The sequence below is a fragment of the Euleptes europaea genome, chromosome 3, assembly GCF_029931775.1.
Source record: "Euleptes europaea isolate rEulEur1 chromosome 3, rEulEur1.hap1, whole genome shotgun sequence".
Taxonomy (NCBI): Eukaryota; Metazoa; Chordata; class Lepidosauria; order Squamata; family Sphaerodactylidae; genus Euleptes; species Euleptes europaea.
This window is the reverse complement of record NC_079314.1, coordinates 28,530,261-28,552,142: the sequence shown is the minus strand read 5'-3', so window position 1 is coordinate 28,552,142 and position 21,882 is coordinate 28,530,261. Positions and strand designations below refer to the sequence as shown.

Here is a 21,882-nt window from a genome sequence, read left to right as displayed (position 1 = left end):
TATCACATTTGGATCTGGAAGACCTGGGTTCAAATCCCGATTCTTCCATGAAGCTCACTGTGTAACTTTGAACAGCCATTCTCTTTCAGCCTTGGCCGCCTCACAGGGTTGTTGTGGTAGAACGGGGTGGAGAAACTATACACGCTACCCTGTGCTGCCTGGAGAAAGGGTGAGAGAAAAGTGTACCGCAGAGTACAAGTATACCTGGCAGCCCTGGGACTTTTGTGGTCGCACAGCTGTCTCCTCAGAATATAATACAAGCATGGACTTAACACATGTGTCTAGGGTTAACGTACATATATGTGTGTGGGTCGAAGATTTGCATGTGTCTTATAGTAACCCCAACAAGGGGCTTTCAAGGCAAGTGAAGAGCAGAGGTGGTTGGTCATTGCTTTCCTTTGCAGAGTCTTTCTGATGGTCCCCCCCATCCAAGTACTAAACTCTTGCTTAGCTTCCTAGATCTGACAATATCGGCTGTTCCCCTCCATTCCATATCCCAAGTTACCATCTAGATATCAGGTTCTCACGAAGGTCTGACTCCTGTCCTCTTGTCTCCTTGCTCTCGCTAGCAGAAGATGGGTGACTGGGGCTTTCTGGAGAAGTTACTGGACCAGGTGCAGGAGCACTCGACAGTCATTGGGAAGATCTGGCTGACGGTCCTCTTCATCTTCCGCATTCTCATCCTGGGCCTCGCCGGGGAATCCGTCTGGGGGGACGAGCAGTCGGACTTTGTGTGCAACACCAAGCAGCCCGGCTGCACCAACGTGTGTTACGACAATGCCTTCCCCATTTCCCACGTTCGTTACTGGGTGCTTCAGTTCCTCTTTGTCAGCACGCCCACCTTGGTCTACCTGGGGCACGTCATCTACCTCTCCCGGAGAGAGGAGAAGCTGAAGGAGCGGGAAAGCGAGCTGCGGGCGATGCCGTCCAAGGATTACAAGGTGGCGGCCACCCTCATGGCCATTGAGAAGAAGATGGCCAAGATCTCTGTGGCGGAGGACGGGCGGATTAGAATCCGCGGTGCTCTGATGTGGACTTACATCATCAGCGTGGTGTTCAAGAGCGCCTTTGAGGCTGGTTTCCTGGTGGGCCAGTGGTACCTCTATGGCTTTGTTATGAGCTCGCGCTATGTGTGTGAGGGGGCCCCCTGCCCACACCTGGTGGACTGTTTCGTCTCTCGTCCCACTGAAAAGACCATTTTCATCATCTTCATGCTCGTGGTAGGCTTGATCTCTCTTGTCCTCAACCTTCTGGAGCTCTTCCACCTCTGTGGCAAGAGCCTACTCCACACCATGAAGAAAGGCTACTGCTGCACCTCGTCTGCCCCCCCGTTGACCTGCGACGCCAATGGCTACTCAACCAAGCTTTGCGAAATACCCAACGGGCCGTATCAGGACAAGCCCTACTTCTACCTCCCGATGGCCGAGAGACACAATCCGCCCTACCAGGCCTACAACAAGCTTTCCAGCGAGCAGAACTGGGCCAATTTCAACACTGAGGAAACCTTGGCCTTGCGAGATGGGAGGAAGCCCCCCGACATCTTTGTAACGCAAGGCCCTGAGGTCCACCTCTCTCAGGAGAGGCCGTCCAGTCGGCCGAGCAGCAGCGCATCCAAAAAACAGTACGTCTAGCGAACAAGCCAAACAGATTCAATTCCACTGCCTTGATGGCAACAGTCTCCAGCTAGTGTTCTCCGGTGGACCTTCTTGTCAACAGTTTCTAGAGGCTCTAGTGAACCGAGACTTGGCGTTCTTCTTGGGGGGCTTGCATCCTGTTACCATGCTGAACAGGTGGTAGCCAAGACTTCCTGGTGGGCATGGACTACTGTGCCATGTGGACGTGGGGCTGCCGTCTCTTGCGAGCCAGTGGACAGGGTGCTTAATGGGCATTTCACCATCACTCAGGTGGGGGGGCTACATGGTGACTCTTGAAAAATTGTTTTAGACTTGGGGGAGGGAGGCAAGGGGGAGATGACAGCCTCTCTAACAGGTGGAGGGGGAAAATATCTCAATTTGTGACACCCTGTAAGAGCCGGCCTCTCTTCCGGAAGCCTGCTTGTGACGTCGATGGCAGAAGAAAGATCCACAGCCTGTGTTAGTTTTGACAAACAAACTGAAGGGCACCAGGCTTCTTGGTCTGCCTCACAAGGCTTGGGACTTTGAGGTGTTTTGGAAGGAGAAAATTACTTTTCTTGAACTCTTCTAGGTGATGGACGCACCCCCCCCCAAGCAAGCACACGTGCATTTCTACAGCACAAGGCTGGCGAAAGATGCTGGGCACACATCTGGATGCAAACTCTTCCCTTGATGCTGACAGGCAGGGAGGTGCCCGTTCCGTTCTTCTGTGACTTTCCTGCCATGGCTGGTTTGTGGAAGGAAATGTGTATATAGCTCGTGCCACATGACGGGGGGCTTCCCTTAAGCATGTTTCTTCTTTCTTTTTTAGCAAAAAGGGCAGCTTCTTCTCAAAGATCTTCTCGAGATGTTGCCCTGGTTTATATTTTGAAGTATTACTGAAGGTGTACCTGCTAATACCAGAACTACCTACATTCTAACTCCTGGAAGTGAATTCGTGTTTTTTTTAAAAAGAGATTCTAAACACAGATTTTTCAAGAAAGATAAGACTCCAGGTGTGATTTTGTATATGTGTGTGTGGTGGGGGGGGGGGCTGTTTAAATACTCATGTGGGGAGCCATACAATGGTTTATGCGCCCCCTCTCTTTTTTTTCCACTCTCCTGGTTTACAGGGCGGCTGGACACTTCTTTCAATATATTTGTGACCAAATATAGTAGGCATTGACTTAAGCCAGGCTTAATATCTAATAACGGGGGTTCTCTCAAACGCCTGCTTACAATAGGCACGTTCTGCAACGGTTGAAGTCGCCTTACCCTTCTCCTTAAATATAAAACAAGTGTATCACTCAATTCCTTTTGAGGTGTTTTTCCTCCTTCCAAGGGCATTGCACTTTGTAATGAGACAGCACAGTGGGGCTTCCTTTGTGGCTGACAGTGCAGTTTTCTAATGATGGTCACTGTCTAAGAATGAACATAACAATGCCTGCTTGGAAACCAAGAGGCTTTTCCTTCCTGGACATCTTCAGCTCTCGGTCTCTCTCATCATTGCCTTCCTTGTTACGTTCAGCTCTCTGCTCTAAGACACGCCTGATTCCTTTGGCTTGCTCAAATTCGTGGCTTCCTGATAAATAAACGTTATCCAGCAGCTCACTTTTTATCGTAACTTCATTAGAAGTTGCGCCCTGACCATCCGAGGGAACATCGGGATTGAGTTACGGGTCCTGCAGCTGTCATGGAGCGAAGTAGTGAGTGTGAATGCTTGCCCAAAACACTGGGTCGAATCCTGTGGATCTGTTCAGCAAATGGGGGCGCCTTCCCTCCAGTGAAGGATTCCCTCTTGGGTCAACGGAAGGCTTTTTGTGCCGCGGAAAAGCATTTCCGTGCACGGAACGTCTCCGCGGAATCTAATCAATCAGTTCCTATGCCTATCCTGTGGCGGAAGGATAGGACGGAAATGGGCCGTTACATGTTGTGTGCTCCCGTTACAGAACAATGCCATCAAGCACAGATTACTATGTGTTTGAAATGTTAACAAGCATGTTCATTGATGTCTTTTTATGTATTGGCCTATGTCCTTTCTTAACTTTGCGTTTGTGAGGTTTTTTTACCTTAATTTATTGAGAGCCAAGCTTTACCAGTAAATGAAATCTGCCGCTGGATCTTTTGGAGTGATTGTTGGGGGCATCATCTTACAATGCAAGAAGGTCTCCTGAAATTGCCTCCCAGTAGGAGTGGGAGTATCACTTAGGGAAATTGGCCTTCCAGATTAAATCAATGGGAGACACTTGGATTGAAAAATGTTCATTTCTCCAGGAATGACATTGTATGCTTGGGACTCATGAAATATGGAGCCGCTTACCCATTATGTAGCATCAAACGCTGTTGCGAAGGGAGGGGAATCCATCTCCGTTTGGGTAAAGTGAGTGTTTCGCTCTTCCAAGAATCGCTGTTGAATGGTTCTTGACTGAAGCTGTGAAATCTGCACTTGTTAAACGGGCCTGTCTGTTTGGTGGAAACCAAAACAGTTTGGCGAGTGGGATTCCAATCTCTAATTCAGCCAGATTGTATGGGGGGAGTCGGAGTTCCACAGCAAGAACAAATGGCAATTCTGGGGAGGGATCTGATATTTAAATGTTGGGGTGAGTTTTCAAAATAAATAAAAAAAACCTGATAATGCTTTGTGTTTATAGAGTGATCTTAAGTTCCAGTTTGTGTTATCAGCTCTCGTTCTCTGCTTGCTTGGGGTTGGAAGTGGGGGCAGCAGACTCCCTGAAGTTAGGCAAAAGGGGTCGTCTCCATTGAAATTAATTAGTCAGCTTAGCAACTTCCTTATATCCACTAGGGTAAAAAGTAAAAAGAAAAGCCCCACAAGGAGTTTACTCTTACCTATGGGAGAGGGTTTATTAGGGAAGATACTCTCTGTCTAACCCCTCTACCCCAAATCTGCAGATTCTGTTTCTTAGTGGGAAAATCACCCCCCTTCCTCAGCTGCTGCCACCTGTACTATGTCACAATGTTGGGCGTCACAGAGTATTAGAGGATATGTTAATTCCTTCTACCAAGCTTGTGAACACATCGTCTGTGTTTCCGTCACTGAGAAATGTTTTCGTTTGAGAACCAGGGTGATGTATGTATGGTTAATCTGGTAGCCAAGGGGGAAAGACCCTAATTCAAATCCTGCTTGACCATGAAACTCCTCGTTTGGCCTAGGCAGATTGTGCAGAAGAAATAAGAGCAGGAGCCACGCTCACCAAAGTGTGTGTGTGTGGGGGGGGTTTAAAGGGAAAGGGTCTGGCTGTTTCTCAAATGGGGCTATTTAACCCGAACAGCTCCTCTGGAAGTTCCTTTCCTTCCGCCAAATGTCCAGCTTGGTATGCGACTCCAGTCCTGTAAATGGTTTGGGTAGGCCCTTTTTAGCATTTCTGCCACTAGGCACCTAAGGTGGACTGGTCATGGAAACATTTTTTGAGGGTCAGTTCACTTCATGTATAAATGCAAGCCGCAAAGCCTCCTTTGGTCTTTATCTCCCCTGCCCCTGTAATTACATTTTTGAGCTCTTTCCTTGAGGATCTTTTCCCTTACCTACCAGATTAACCATAGCATCAACCTTCCGTACCCAAAGGTCCACACTGTCATGTGTGGGAAGCAATGCTTCCCAGTTGAAGACTTCAGCCAAACCTTTGGAGCATATTATATTTCTGTGTGGGCAGGTAGATTTTAGGAGGAACGTTCAAAACCACTGTAACCCTTTCCTTGCTCAAGTCCAAGGAAAGCTTTCCCACTAGAATTTATAAACTAGTTCCCGGTCTACTCGGACAGTAAATCCTTGGGGGAAGAACTATGTGGATTGGTATCAGAGGAACATGCCTATTACATTAGCTGCTATGGAACACAAGCAGGACAATGTTGCTGCAGTCGTCTTGTTTGGAGGCTTCCTAGAGGCACCTGGTTGGCCACTGTGGGAACAGACTGCTGGACTTGATGGGCCTTGGTCTGATCCAGCATGGCATTTCTGATGTTCTTATGACTAGTACTTCACGCGTCAACTTTGGTGGGATAAAACCCACTTGGTCAGATGATAACAGAGTGGCCAGGTTGCCTGCTATGGCCCGTGTGCTCCTGTCCCCCGCTGAAGCTCGATGCAGCAGAGGAAGCAAAAATGGAGAGGGAGGTGGCATTAATTGATGCAGTGGTGTCATTTCCGAGCAATGCTCTAAGGTATTGTCGAAGGCTTTCACGGTCAGAGTTCATTGGTTCTTGTAGGTTATCCGGGCTGTGTAACCGTGGTCTTGGAATTTTCTTTCCTGACGTTTCGCCAGCAACTGTGGCAGGCATCTTCAGAGTAGTAACACTGAAGGAGAGACAGTGTTACTACTCTGAAGATGCCTGCCACAGTTGCTGGCGAAACGTCAGGAAAGAAAATTCCAAGACCACGGTTACACAGCCCGGATAACCTACAAGAACCAATGCTCTAAGGATTCTCCCAGTCCCTATGGTCTTTACTATAGAGATTGGGAGAATTCCTAAAGCGTTGCTCAACATGGTGATGTCACTTCCAGGATGGTCCCCATCATGCCCTACCCCTCCAAACCTCTGGCAACCCTAGGTGATAAGCATGTGTTTGACACTACATGCACAGGGCTACACTTCTGAAATATACAGCAGAGGTTTTCCAGATGTTCCAGGAAAACCTGATGGTTTCAGTAGAAAGATCAGTAATAGTGGGCAAGCTTCCTAATCAGGCTCCTTTTCTGCTGATCTTTCCTTGCAATTACTTACTACAAGGGAATCTTGCACAGAGACAGGTGAATTGAGTTGCCAACCTCCAGGTACTAGCTCCTGCTATTACAACTGATCTCCAGCAGATAGGGATCAGTTCACCTGGAGAAAATGGCCGCTTTGGCAATTGGACTCTATGGCATTGAAGTCCCTTCCCTCCACAAACCCTCCCCTCCTCAGGCTCTGCCCCAGAAATCTCCAGCTATTTCCCAACTTGGAGCTGGCAACCCTACAGATGAAGGGTATGTCAAGGGTCATGGCTAACAGGAAGGGAAAGTATATGTATTACATATTGCAAAAAAAAAATAAAAGTCATCAAGTGTTCTAAAATTGACAAATGTATTCAGATCAGCCAGGAAAAGGGAAGCTTGGGAACATCATTGCCAGCTTATAACAGCTGGACTGAGAATCTGTTTTCCTTCCCCTTACAGGTAGTTAAGCCTGGGCATGGCCAGAGATGCAATCCTTTAGTCCAAGCTGAAGAGGGAGGAGCCAGAGGGGTCTTCTTGGCCCTTTGCCTTGAGTGCACCTATAGCAGTCTAAGCTGCAGGGCAGAAAGACTCAAATGAACATAAAACTAATCAAAGAGAAAATCTTCAAGCATCAATCATTCCCTTTGAATGCTTTTTTCCCCCTCTCCGCTTGCCTTTGGCTTTCAAAAGAGCTGACAAATTCACTGCTCCAGAGGGACAAAACCGTCAGTCAGGGTAGCTCAGCAGACGCTTTTTGAACCTTGTCAGAAGAAAGCGGGACTGATTTTTTTTTTTCTGTGACAGGTTCTTGATCAGTAGTGACAAACAGAAGCCTTGATACAGATTCAGTGGTTGCTTCCATAGGAGGATTTTACCCAGTGCGGAGAGCAGGAAGCCCCTGCTGTATATGAGAGCGTCCACACAACATTGTGCCCGATCTGGGCATGACTAGTAGGGCTCCCGTATTTCTTCCCCCCCACCAATGATCTGGATTAAAGGGGGGGAACTGTAACCCAACTCAGGTCATTTATGCATGGGTACTTTCACTCACGTTTGCCCCCAGTCTGTCTCGGTTGTTTCTTGGAGTTTTGCAAGAGTTTTCCCTCCATTAGGGGTATTCTTCATGGATATTTGCTGCTGTTTCCACGCTGTTTTGCCTCGGAGGCAAATTTTGGTTATTCACTGCAGAGCCGTGTTTTCCCCCACTGAGCAAAATAAGCCGGTTTAAAAGAGAGGCAATCCAAACCACTTCTGAGCCGTACTTTCCAGTAAAAGAGCATTTTGTTGCTCGGATGCCCATGAAGAAATGTTTGCTTCGCTCCCCTGACGTCTCCTTTCTCCTCCCCCAAGAACGGTGATTGGCTGGGGGAGTTGCCACTCTAACAGCATCGCACCGGCAGGAGGGAGACCCAAAGCAGACTGGCTGCCCCTCTTTAGAAGGGTGATGGGGGTTTTGGCTTGGATTTTGCCGCTCTCAGGATGCCCCTCCCCAACACACACACACATAGGATCACACCGGCTGGAGGGAGACCCAGAGCAGACTGGCTGCCCCTCTTCAGAAGGGTGACGGGAGTTTTGGCTTGGGAGTTTTGGCTTGGATTTGCTGCTCTCGGGATGCCCCTCCCCAACACACACACACACACACACAGGATCGCACCGGCTGGAGGGAGACCCAGAGCAGACTGGCTGCCTCTCTTCAGAAGGGTGACGGGAGTTTTGGCTTGGATTTGCTGCTCTCATGGTCCCCCCCCACACACACACATAGGATCACACCGGCTGGAGGGAGACCCAGAGCAGACTGGCTGCCCCTCTTCAGAAGGGTGACGGGAGTTTTGGCTTGGGAGTTTTGGCTTGGATTTGCTGCTCTCGGGATGCCCCTCCCCAACACACACACACACACACACAGGATCGCACCGGCTGGAGGGAGACCCAGAGCAGACTGGCTGCCTCTCTTCAGAAGGGTGACGGGAGTTTTGGCTTGGATTTGCTGCTCTCATGGTCCCCCCCCACACACACACACATAGGATCACACCGGCTGGAGGGAGACCCAGAGCAGACTGGCTGCCCCTCTTCAGAAGGGTGACGGGAGTTTTGGCTTGGATTTGCTGCTCTCGGGATGCCCCCCCCAAACACACACACACAGGATCATGGGAAGAGTGGGCGGGATTAGGCGGATTTGGAGCGGTGAGTCATGAGCGACAGTAGATGTAAGCAGCGCAGAGAAGTGCGCTGTTTCTCCCGTGAAAAATTGGGATGGGGGGTGAATCTGCACTGCCATGAAAAAGCTATTTAAATCAGTTTATTATATGCTCCGATTCAAAACCGAAGCAAAATCCACCGTCCATTAGAGATGACCTGGCTGCCAGCCCTCACAAATCCCGGGACTTTCCTTTCCTCTATTAACCCGATTCTTCCCTCTCCCCTGAGCTCAGCCCAGGTGAAATCCCTGTGCACAAGGCAAAGCGTGGGACATGCAAGCTTGGTTTCTCTCACAGCCAATTACAAAGCAATGTGTAAAGAGGCGGGGATTCAAATGCTTCCTGCTTCTTGGGAGCTCTTTCAGAGAAGAAAGGCTTTTTAAAACTGAGGCTTGGATTTCTCCACACATACACACACACCTCCTTTCAGATTGCTCCTTTTTTGGGGGTTGTTTTTGTTCTTAAAATTCTTTTTTATGCAGCAGTTGGGTTTGGGGAGGGGGGATTTTCTCTCACAGTAACCTCTACAAAGTAATCCAATTACAAAGCTAGTACCTGGAGGTTGGCAACCCTAGGTGCAGTGAGGATTTGAATCTGCGTTTCCCAGACTGAAGCCTCTAACCACTAGACCACACTGGCTGATCTGTTTTGTCGTGCTAAGCTGGTTTTAATTCTTCTACAAAACTACCATCTTTGTTTTGCTTCCCAGATATTTAAATTCTTGTGTCTGCTCAATTTGCTTCTTGTGTAGTTAAGTCTGTTACAAAAAGAAGCTTCTTCGAAACTTACCACCAATCTCTCTCTCTCTCCCACCCACCCCCATCATTCTGAAAAATCAATTCTGTCGCATTAAATATGTTCTGCGGCTCATCTGCCATTACGGCTCTGCCATCAGCAAAGCACCGTCAATTTATTTCCTTCCCATTGACTTTAACGCCTGAGTCTACTTCTTGGTTTATTAATTGGATCCTTTATAAATATCTTAAATGGTACAGTGACGGTGAGCTTCTTTGATGGACCGCTTAACCACTCTGGCGCTTTTTGTTCACTGTCGTTGACTGTAATTATAGCTCCCTGCTTTGAGTATAAATCATATATAAGACTACTTCACACTCTGCTCTTGCCTTCTGCGATAGGGTGAACACTTTATTTTAGCCAAGGCTGTCAAAGGTTTTCACTCTGTCAGTAAATGCTAAATAAGAGTCCTTCCCCATTTCTAGTCTTTTTGTTAATATTTGGACGAAACGGATGGATTCCCTCATTCCTCTTTGTTTCATAAGCAAACCTCGCTTGCTCGGTTTAGTTTAGTTTTATTCCAACCGCTCTTTAAATTACCTTAATATCGTTGGAAGCGTGGCAAAGGAAGTTCTTGTATGCTGTTTCTGTTTGTCTGGGTTCTGCATTGTTCCTGCATCGTTTAACACGTCACTTTAATAGTTAGGATTTGCTTCACCTTTGGTTTCGGATCTCTGCAATCCTAATCCTATTACAGTGCATATTGGATGCCCCATCCTGTTGATTGTGTCGATTTGCGCTGTGTAATCCGCCATGAGTCCCAGTAGGAAAGGCAGATTGTAAATAACATAAATAAATAGGTTGGCACTGCTTCAGATATTACTCTCTAAAAAATCAATTCCCTTGATTCAGTCTTGCCAGCGTGGCCGCTTTCCCTCTTCCAGGTCTATGATTTTCTCTTCTTCCTGATCAGAGCAGTGGACTCTGATCTGGAGAACCGGGTTTGATTCCCCACTCCACATGAGCAACGGAAGCTAATCTGGTGAACTGGATTTGTTTCCCCTCTCCTACACACGAAGCCAGCTGGGTGACCTTGGGCAAGTCACAGCTCTGTTAGAGCTCTCTCAGCCCCACCTTCCTCACTGGGTGTCGGTTGTGGAGAGGGGAAGGGAAGGTGATTGTAAACTGGTTTGATTCTTCCTTAAGTGGTAGAGAAAGTCAGCATATAAAAACCAACTCTTATTATTATTATTATTATATTTGGGGAGGGAGGAGGGGCTTGGATTAGGGTTGCCAGTTCTGAGGTGGGAAATACCTGGAGATTTTGGGGGGTGCCACCTGACGAAGGTGGGGTTTGGGGAGGGGAGGGACTTCAATGGGATATAATGCCATAGAGTCCACGTTCCATAGCAACTATTTTCTCCAGGGGAACTGATCTCTGTCGCCTGGAGAACAGTTGCAATCCCAGGAGATCTCCAGCCACCACCTGAAGGTAGGCAACCGTTGGATGGCTGCCTTGACTGGTGCTCATAATTATGACTGCTAAGGGCTGGGGTGCAAGAAGGTATATGCACCTGAACCACATAATTAGCTGGCAGCAAACTTACCAAAAACAGATCCATTTTTAAAATATTGTCGAAGGCTTTCACGGTCAGAGTTCATTGGTTCTTGTAGGTTATCCGGGCTGTGTGACCGTGGTCTTGGTATTTTCTTTCCTGACGTTTCGCCAGTTACTCCTCTGAAGATGCCTGCCACAGCTGCTGGCGAAACGTCAGGAAAGAAAATACCAAGACCACGGTCACACAGCCCGGATAACCTACAAGAACCGAAGATCCATTTTTGCCCAAACTTGCATCAAGAGAGCTAGTCATTAGAGAGCTTTCCAATCCAAATCCTTTTAAATGTACCACAAATAGCATACTGGTTCTTGTTAAATGAGATTGCCTACCTGGCAACCCACCTCACCTGTTACTTTTCACCTGAGGCCAACCTATACCTAGCTTTTTCGTCTGTTATTGACACAATGTGTTCATACCGTTGATTCACAGCGTTCATTCCAAGAGTCCCATTCTGGTGTTTTCCCTGCTTTATTTTGCGAGAGCCAACTTCTTTAGCTTCCGATGCAGTTGCAGCACTATTATTTCAGGCGTGAACTGGCATGCTCTTGTGGCTCAGTTTGTAGAGCATCTGCTTGGCATGCAGAAGGTCCCAGGTTCAATCCCCGGCATCTCCAGTTAAAGGGACTAGGCAAATAGGCGATGTGAAAGACCCCTGCCTGAGGCCCTGGAGAGCCGCTGCTGGTCTGAGTAGACAATACTGACTTTGATGGACCAAGGGTCTGATTCAGTATAAGGCAGGTTCATGTGTCACCATCTGGGACAGAGGCGCTAGTCCAAACCACACAGCCTCCTTCAACTCCTTCCCAATGCTGGCTTTCCATTCTGCCATTATAATCATATTATCTTGAACACGTGAAACCACCGTATTCTAGCCTTTCCACAAGTTACAATGAACGTACATACTAATCCACATAGAGCATAGACTTGATTAGTGTGCATATGTGTGTTGAGAAATTTGCACATTATGTTCTATGCATGATTTCAAACCCCACATTAATCCAGGTACTGGTCCCTGGTTTCATTTGTGAAGTGAAAAAGCATTGGCTCTTTCTTACAAAAAGATGTACACGCGTATATATGCAGGGTGTACATGTATTTACCGCAACATGTGAACAGGGCTACTGAGGCAGACCCTGGGTCTCTCAAGGTCTGTCTTGTCTGGCTGGCTGGCTAGCAGGGGCTTTCCAGGATAGGGTTGCCAGCCTCCAGGTAATAGCTGGAGAGCTCCTGCTATTACAACTGATCTCCAGCTGATAAGAGATCACTTCACCTGGAGATAATGGCCACTTTGGCAATTGGACTCTATGGCATTGAAGTCCCTCCCCTTCCCAAACCCCGCCCACATCAGGCTTCGCCCAAAAAACCTCCCACCAGTGGCGAAGAGGGACCTAGCAACCCTACTCCAGGGTCTTGAGCAGAGGCCTCTGACATCACATATCACCCGATCCTTTTAACTGGAGATGATGGGGATTGAACCTGGGACCTTCTGCATGCAAAGAAGATATGCTAGTGCTGAGCCATGATCTCCTCCCCTTATACTGAGTCAGACCCTTGTTCTCTCAAATCAGGCAGCAGTCCTTCGGGGCTTTTCGCACCACCTACTACCAGACCTATTTTACTTGGAGAGAGCGGGGATTGAAGCTGGGACCTTCTGCATACACAGCAGATGCCCTGCGATTTAAGCACAGCCCATCCCCTTTTCCTATAGTCATATCAATCAGTTATTCCATTTAAGCATGCATTATGTCTTCTTCCGCCTCATCATATTCTGCAGTTGGAAGAGTCATAAAAAGGTAAAGGTCCCCTGTGCAAGCACCGGGTCATTCCTGACCCATGGGGTGACGTCACATCCCGACGTTTTCTAGGCAGACTTTGTTTGCGGGGTGGTTTGCCAGTGCCTTCCCCAGTCGTCTTCCCTTTACCCCCAGCAAGCTGGGTACTCGTTTGACCGACCTCGGAAGGATGGAAGGCTGAGTCAACCTTGAGCCGGCTACGTGAAAGCGACTTTCGTTGGGATCGAACTCAGGTCGTGGGCAGAGCTTTTGACTGCAGTACTGCGCCACGGGGCTCTTTGGAAGAGTCATACAAACGTGTTTTATTACAGTGTCTACTGGTTGCTCTTTCTGCTTCGCTGTTCTCCTTTTGTTCCAATAGTAAGATTGTCCCCCCTTTTCTTTCCATTCTTTGATCTCACATTAAGAAGACACCCACATTTGGCCTGGGGGGTGTAATCTATTATCCCCCTCTCTCATTCTGCTTAAAGGTTTTCAGGAGTTCACTGATAAAGCCCCATTACACAAATCTGTGTGTTCTTTGCTTGTCATATAATAGGTGGAAATGGATTAGAGATAAGCCTCAAAAGCTTGAAGGTTGGTATTGTTTTCTGTTTCTATTAGCAGAGAACTTAAAATATACCAGTACAGTACATTCTCCCTGGTTATCTTTTTTTTTTTTAACTTTTAAAAATAACTTTCTTTGAACAGCTGAAATGTGTATTTTTCCCCTCTCTGTTGCATGCTACATTTCCAAGCAGTGGAACCAACAACAGCATGAATGAGAGTCAAGCAGGGATTTGAACCCAGATCTCCCCAATCCTGCTTCAATGTCCTGACCATTATACCACACTATCGAGTCCCATGAGTTTCTCTAGGCCAGTGAAGAACATTCTTAAATTTTCGCAGATCTCTCCCAATAACATGGTTCTCATTGCCTGACTTTGTTATGAGCTGGAAACAAAAACCACTATTTTTAGTTGCTGGTCTCGATGTTTGGCATTTTTAAGTGAAATGTTTTAATTTGGGGTTTTTTTTAAAAAAAAATGTTTTACTTTATTTATATCCTGTCTTTCACCCTAATGGGGACCCAAAGCAGCTTACACCATTCTCCTCTCCTCCATTTTATCCTCATAACAACCCTATGAGTAGGTTTGCCAACCTCCAGGTAGTAGCTGGAGATCCTTTGCTATTACAACTGATCTTCAGCTGATAGAGATCAGTTCACCTGGAGAAAATGGCCGCTTTGGCCATTGGACTCTAGGGCATTGAAGTCCCTCCTCTCCCTGAACCCTGCCCTCCTCTCCTCATGCTCTCAGGTTAGGCTGAGAGTGTGTGACTGGCCCAAGGTCACCCAACAAGCTTTCATGGCACTAGTGGGGATTCGAACCTGGATTTCCCAGATCCTAGTCCAACACTTTAACCACTACACCACACTGCCTCCCATTTTGTCATGGGCAGAAAGGTGGAGCAGATCCTCAGTACACCAAAGGAAAAAATTGTCAGGCAGAATATAAACATGTATTGTGAAGGATGAATGGAACAATACACCATGGGACACTAAATGTTATATTATATATTAAAACATGATGTGACTCCCAATAACTTGCTCATTTCATATCTTCCTCAGCTGAGTGCAAAGAATTTGGCAGTTTGGAGGGCAGAATCTATGGCTTTATACCCCAGTGAGGTCCTTCCCCTCCCTAAACCCTTCCCTCCCCAGTCTCTACTCCCAAATCCCTAGGAATTTCTCAACCTGGAACTGGCAAACCTGATTAGGGTGTGTGGGCAGCATTCCCACAGCTTTCCACACCATTGGCTGCTGTTGTCATTGCAGGGTGCATTTGCTTGCCTCTAGTGGAAGAAACCTTGAAGAAACTAGTAACTTACAGTGCATTCCTAAGGCGAGTTACTCCAGTCAATGGGCTTAGACTGGAGTAACTCTCCTTTTGGGATGCACTGTTAGCTTCCTTACTGGTTACCTGTTACAGTGAACGTGTGCACAATTCATGTACACTTGTTTTTCCCCCTCTTTATTCATGCTGACTAATCATTACATTCAAATGAATGCGCAATTTAAACCCAACATTTTTCCCGGTCTCTGTGCACATCTAGGTTTTTCTACCCACTATATTAGAGCTAAGATCAGGCGATAACATCGGTTAAACAGAGTATTAAGGACGTTGGACGACAATTAGACTTGACTAGAACACCATCCTTTATTGCCTCAGCCACAACTAGATACCTGATGGCACCAGCCACATATTTGCTTTCCCTTGAAGCAAATAGACACAGAAGAGCATTCACACTTGCCAGATGCTCAACACTGCCCTCAGCCTTACTAGAGGGTCATTATAAAAAAGTCCCCAGGGCTTAAAGATTTTGTCTGTGTGGCAGTGGGCAAGTTGATACCACGGAACACATCTTACTATTCTGCCCTCTTTGTGAAAACGCTCGTGCTGAAATGATTTATCCATTGTTGGTAAGATTCCCAGGCTGGGACTTAACAATTTCGTGACCCTATCTGCTAAGTGGTGAGAACCCACAGGACAGGTCACAACTCAGGTTGCCAAATTCTGTGCTGTCTCTATGAAGCTTTGTAGACTCCTGCTAGAATGATGCTATTGGTACTTGTTGCGCTTTTTTCCACTCCATCCACTTTTATGTAAAGTGTTCTTAAAATTTATATAAATATGTCTCATTTATTTTTTTTACAATGCTCTTTTGTATTGTTCATGCGAGGTTTATTGTTGTATAGTTATTTACTGGTCTGATTGACTGTACCAGTAAATATTATTAAGCACCTGAATGAATGCACGATTTAAACCCAACATTTTTCCCAGTCTCTGTGCATGAGCACTGGCTGTTTCTTAGAAACAGGTTTAAGAACCCCTGCTGGATCAGGCCAGCGGTCCATCTAGTTCAGCATCCTGTTTCATGCAGCGGGCCAGCAGGCACAGCACAAAGTCCAAGGCCTCCCCCCTGATGTTACCTCCTAGCACTGAGTTTCAGAGGTTGATTGCCTCTGAACATGGAGGTTCCCTTTACTCACCATTGCTAGTAGCCATTGATGGGCCGATTCTCTAGGAATCTGTTTATAGATGTATGCAAGTACATGCAGGGGATATGTGAATTCTCTATAGAGTGCCTGGATTAGTAGGTAGTTAGGGTAATGTTGTCTGGGTTACTTGGTTAATAAAAACCTTTAGAAAATGTCAGTAAAATTCAAGTAGCAAAAGATGATTTGTGATGGTGTTGGATGGAGTTCAATGCATTTTTATGTAACCTATAGACCAGTGATGGCGAACCTTTTAGAGACCGAGTGCCCAAACTGCAACCAAAACCCCACTTATTTATCGCCGAGTGCCAATGCGGCAATGTAACCTGAATACCACCCCCAGAGGGGGCCCAGAGGGAGAGGCTAGGGTTGCCAAGTTCCTCTTCGCCATTAGTGGGAGGTTTTTGGGGTGGCGCCTGAGGAGGGCGGGGTTTGGGGAAGGACTTCAGTGCCATAGAGTCCAATTGCCAAAGTGGCAATTTTTTCCAGGGGAATTGATCTCTATTGGTTGGAGATCACCTGTAATAGCAGATCTCCAGCTAGTACCTGGAGATTGGCAACTAGTTCCTTAGTGTTTTCTCTCTACATATCAAGACAAATGGAAAGGTGTTTGGAGGATAGCTTGTGGGCACTTCAAAGGTGGAATAGGACTGCACGCCCCTCCGCCCGCACAGACCCAGAGGGTGCCGGAGAAGCCGCTGGAGGGAAAGAAGGAAGGAAGGAAGGAAAGAAGGGAAGGGAGGGGGAAAGGGAAGGAAGGGAGGGAGAGAAAGAAAGAAAAAGAGAGAGAAAGGGAGAAAGAAATGGAGCAAGGGAGAGAAAGAAAAGGACAGAGGGAGACAGAAAAAGAAAGAGGCCATTTATACATGGGAGGTTTTGCCTTGGATTTGCCACTCGGTGGGGCGCGGCGGCAGGCTTGTGAGAGGCGAGCAGGGTGGGGCAGAGGGCGCCTCCTTCGCACCCACCGACCAGCCATGCCCCTCCGCCCGCACAGGCCCAGAGGGCGCCGGAGAAGCCGCCGGCCATGCCGAGTGTGAGCGCTCAGCTTTTGTTCCCCGCTCTCCCACCCGCCTGGCTGGCCGCGCACGCTCCAGCGGCGGCAATGGCGGCAGCTTCTGTGGGAGAGTCCGGGGGCCACTGCCAATGATGTCGGAGGTTCCCCACCCCTGGGCTACAGCCTCCCCCATCCGGGGTGGGGCAGAGCCGGAAAGGCCAGCGGCTTGGAGGAACCGTGCGTGCCGGCAGAAAGGGCTACGCGTGCCGGAAGTGGCACCCGTGCCATAGGTTCGCCAACACGGCTATAGACTCATTCTGGTGTTCAGCAAAGAGAATTTCTTAATCCTTTCGATACTAAAAACAGGGGGGGTTGGTGTATTAAATAGCAACACTCTGAAAATCTTAAATAAATGAAAACCACTTTGCATTTGGGAGGAAATGTTTCGCTTTACTAGGTTATCAGACCTGGGATAGCCCCAGGCTAGCCTGATTTCCTCAGATCTCAGAAGCTAAGCAGGGTTGGCCCTGGTTGGAATTTGGATGGTCGACCACCACGGAATACCAGGATCATGATGCGGAGGCAGGCAATGGCAGACCACCTCCGAACGTCTCTTGCCTTGAAAACCCAAAGAGTCACCTAAGTCAGCTGTGACCTTATGGCACACACAAAAGAGTTATCAAAAATGAAGTTTGGCAGCGGGGACCTTTTTTTTTGCCTGGGAGGGGGGGATCTGCCCCCCTGCTGGGTAGGGTTACCAGGTTCCTCATTGCCTCCGGCAGGAGGTTTTTGGGGTGGAGCCTGAGGAGGGCAGGGTTTGGGGAGGGGAGGGACTTCAATAGAGTCCAATTGCCAAAGCGGCCATTTTCTCCAGGGGAACTGACCTCTATCGGCTGGCGATCAGTTGTAATAACAGGAGATCTCCGGCTAGTACCTGGAGGTTGGCAACTTTACCGCTGGGTGACCTTGGGCCACCAGTCACTCTCTCTTAACCCGAGCTCCCTAATAGGGTTGTGACAATCAAATGGGGCAGGGGAGAACCACGTACGCCACCGTGAACTCCTCATAGGGATAAGTCACAGTGATGACTCCGTTGGTGCCTTCTCTGGTCATAAGAACAAAAGAACATAAGAAAAGCCCTGCTGGATCAGACCGAGGTCCATCAAGTCCAGCAGCCTGTTCACACAGTGGCCAACCAGATGCCTCTAGGAAGCCCCCAAACAAGATGACTGCAGCAGCACCGTCCTGCATGTGTTCTACTGCACCCAATATAATAGGCATGCTCCTCTGATACTAGAGAGAATAGGTATGCAGCATGACTAGTATCCATTCTAACTAACAGCCATGAATACCCCTCTCCTCCATGAATATGGTCATTTTCAGAGGTGACAGCCAGCCATTTCTTTCCATTTACAGTCCTTATCAGCCACCGACTTTTATTTATACAAGAGTTACCAGGCACAGAGCCCTTTCGGGGGGAAGCATGAAGCTCAGGTCAAGGTAGTTTTTTTCTCATATTTGGGGCTGAGCTTCCCTGACCCTGAAATCTAACCCCTGGAAAGTGCTTGGAAAATGACTGTCTGTGTTATTCTTGGAGAGTAAAGGCGGCCGCTGCAACTCCAGAATCCAAGCCCTGGGAGGCAAGGTCGAATCCTGTCATAACAAACGACGAATAGGAAGTTAGGGGAAGACTGTAGGGGGAATCTATTGCAGCCAAGATCTGGCACGAGGAGATCTCCCTGGGGGACGGTTTCTGTGGTCAAAGCTACTCCCTTGGACTTGTTTTCCACCTTACTGGAAACGTTGGGCAAAGCCTGCTTTGCCCCCCCCCCCCGGCCACCCCCAGTTCTGCCAATGAAAATAATAGTTCTCAGGCAGTGAAAACAGACAGCGAAGCTAATAAATACATCGAGGGCCTCGCTCAACAGTTGGCCCGAGTCCTCGGAGGTGCCTGCGAGGTCACCTTTTCACACCGCATTTCCTCTGCCTTCATGGCACCCTGGAATCGTTCAAAGGAAGGGAGAATGAAACCGCAAACGGTTTCCCCCTGGCCTTACCATAGGGTCGCCAACCTCCAGGTACTATCTGGAGATCTCCTGCTATTACAGCTGATTTCCAGCCGCCAGAGATCAGTTCCCCTGGAGGAAATGGCCGCTTTGGCCATTGGACTCTATGGCATTGAAGTCCCTTCCCTCCCCAAACCCCGCCCTCCTCAGGCTCCGCCCCCAAAACCTCCCGCCGGTGGCAAAGAGGGACCTGGCAACCCTACCTTACCAGTAACAGAGAATGTTCACCTTGCTGAAATCTCTTACCTGTATGCCCTTCCCCCACAATAAATCACAAATCAGGATCATTTAAAGTGAAGGCACCTGGAATGGTTGATGGGAACAAAACAAAACACTGGTCCCCTCCAGCATCCGCTAGGGTTGCCAATTCTGGGTTGGGACGTTCCTGGAGATTTGGGGGTGCAGCCTGGGGAAGACAGGGTTTGGGGAGGAGAGGGACCTCTGTGGGGTACAGTACCATAGAGTCCACCCTCCGAAGCAGCCACTTTCTCCAGGGGAACTGATCTCTGCAGTATGGAGATCACTTGTAATTCCAGGAGATCTCCAGGCCCTACCAGGAGGTTGGCAGCCCTAGCAGCCACACAGTCTAAGGAGTGAAACGGCCTTGCTGACACTCAGATTCAGTTCCCCTAGGGTTGCCAACTCCGGGTTGGGAAATCCCTGGAGATTTGGAGGTAGAGCCTAGGCAGGGCTGGTCTTGGGAAGGGGACGGGACTCACTCTGCAAAGCAGTAGGGTTGCCAACCTCCAGGTACTAGCTGGAGATCTCTGCTATTACAACTGATCTCCAGCCGATAGAGATCGGTTCACCTGGAGGAAATGGCCGTTTTACCAATTGGACCTCTATGGCATTGAAGTCCCTCCCCTCCCCAAACCCCGCCCTCCCCAGGTTCCACCCTAAAACCTCCCGCCGGTAGTGAAGAGAGACCTGGCAACCGTAGTCAAACCACTACATCACTAGGGTGACCAACGGCCGGTTGGAAAATTCCTAGTGACATAGGGGTGGAGCCTGGGGAGGGCAGAGTTTGGGAAGGGGGGGACCCTCAGCAGGGCATAATGCCAAAGAGTCTTCCCCCTGAAGCAGCCGTTTCCTCCAGGGGAAACCGATCTCTTTCACCTGAAGATAAGTTGTAATTCTGGTAGCTCTCCAAGCCCCACCTGAAAGTTGGCAACCCTAATCTTCCCCTACATAAAAGACCCCTGCAAGTAGAAAAATAGCACTTCAAGAGAGCTGAGTGCAAATCTGGAAAGAATAAGGCTCCTATGGCAATTCCCCTGGACTGTATCATGAACACATGAAGGTGCCTTATACTGAATCAGACCCTCGGTCCATCAAAGTCAGTATTGTCCACTCAGACCGGCAGCGGCTCTCCAGGGTCTCAGGAAGAAGTCTTTCACATCACCTACTTGCCTAGTCCCTTTAACTGGAGATGCCAGGGATTGAACCTGGGACCTTCTGCAGGCCAAGCAGATGCTCTACCACTGAGCCACAGCCCCACCTACAGGGAAGCAGTGCACTGGTATTTGGGGACCCAGGCTGGCATTCAAGATACATTTGGTCTCTCATTCGAAGATTTAGTTTCTAGAAATCCAGGGAAGGGGGTTGAAATCTCAAAAACTCTAGCGCACACTAATGAGACATTTCAAAGGCATCCCTGAAGTATCCCCGGAGGACAAAAATATGGATGAAAAGGGGTACCAGTAAAGAGAGAGACCTGTCGTTTACAAAGACTATTAATGGACTCTTGCTTGTGGTAAAAGTAACAATGAGGACGCTACGCCTGAATGAAACCTGATGCGTTCAGCACTGAAAAGACCACAAGCTGGCAGCCTGTGAAGTATAGCAGGGGGAGGAAGAATTTGCACATCTCCCCCAACCCAATTTCCCCCTCTGAGATCTTATAAGCCACTGATTATCAGATGATCAGAAGAGGGATCCACTTCTAACTTACCTTATTTCTCAGGAGCCTCTTACTAATTCTCCCTCCCCGACATAAAATGCAAGAATCCCACAACAGTTCATACTGAACATGTTTATATTTTACTTTTTATTTTGCATGTTTATAAATGTAGAGTAATGCTGAGCCCAGGCGAGGCCAATCTCGTCAGATCTCGGAAGCTAAGCAGGATCAGCCCTGGTTAGTACTTGGATGGGAGATAGGGTTGCCAGGTCCCTCTTCGTCATCGGCGGGAGATTTTGGGGGTGGAGCCTGAGGAGGGCGGAGTTTGGGAGGGGAGGGACTTCAATCCCATAGAGTCCAATGGCCAAAGTGGCCATTTTCTCCAGGTGAACTGATCTCTATCGGCTGGAGATCAGTTGTAATAGCGGGAGATCTTCTGCTATTACCTGGAGGTTCAAAATAACATACAATATAATTCAAACAACATCAAATATATTCAAGGGACAACACATTACATACCAAGACTGTGCAAAGAGACAACAGAACTGAACAAAAAGTGCATACTATGTACAATATATACAACAGTTATCATGAGTAGTCACCACCAGAAGAACATACGGTATAAAGCCAAATAGCTTATAGGAAAGGATGTCCGTAAGCTCAAAGAAGTACAACCGGCTTTGTTGGTATCTTGAAATTCCCTTGAAAGGGTAATGCCAATTGTCCGGTGGGGACCATCAAAAGTGTTCAGAACTGGATCAAAGAGGAGGAACGTAGATCCATGGTATTCAATGTGTTTCACCTAAGGCTTCATCAGCCTCAAAGAGTTTCTCTAGCTGCCCAATATACTCCAACAAGTATTTGAAAGTTTGAAGAGAGCTCAAAAAAAGCTAAGTGAATTTTCCAAGGCTTTTTATTCAGTTCTGTTGTCTCTTTGCACAGCCATGGTATGTAGTGTTTTGTCACTTGAATATATTTGATGTTGTTTGAATTATATTGAGCCTTTTCTTGTATGTTATTTTGAACTATTCAACACAACTGAAAGCAACTTTGTTTTGGTTATTACCTGGAGGTTGGCAACCTAATGGGAGACCACCAAGGAAGGCCAGGCTTGCTGTGCAGAGGCTGCCAAATGGCAAGCCGCCTCTGTTCGCCTCTTGCCTTGAAAACCCTAGAGGGGCACTATAACTCGGCTGCAATTGGATGGCACTTCCT

The 21,882-nt window shown here is 48.0% G+C and overlaps 1 protein-coding gene across 1 annotated transcript; it reads left to right on the top strand.

Annotated features, from left to right (window-relative positions):
* Positions 1-575: 575 nt before the first annotated feature.
* Positions 576-1,631, top strand: GJA4 (gap junction protein alpha 4). The gene has a single exon (XM_056846571.1). The coding sequence runs from the start codon at positions 576-578 to the stop codon at positions 1,629-1,631; it is 1,056 nt and encodes a 351-aa protein (XP_056702549.1).
* Positions 1,632-21,882: the final 20,251 nt, after the last annotated feature.

What these genes read in the sequence shown, in the direction of transcription:
- GJA4 (XM_056846571.1), top strand. Translation starts at nt 576, where the DNA reads ATGGGTGACTGGGGCTTTCTGGAGAAGTTACTGGACCAGGTGCAGGAG.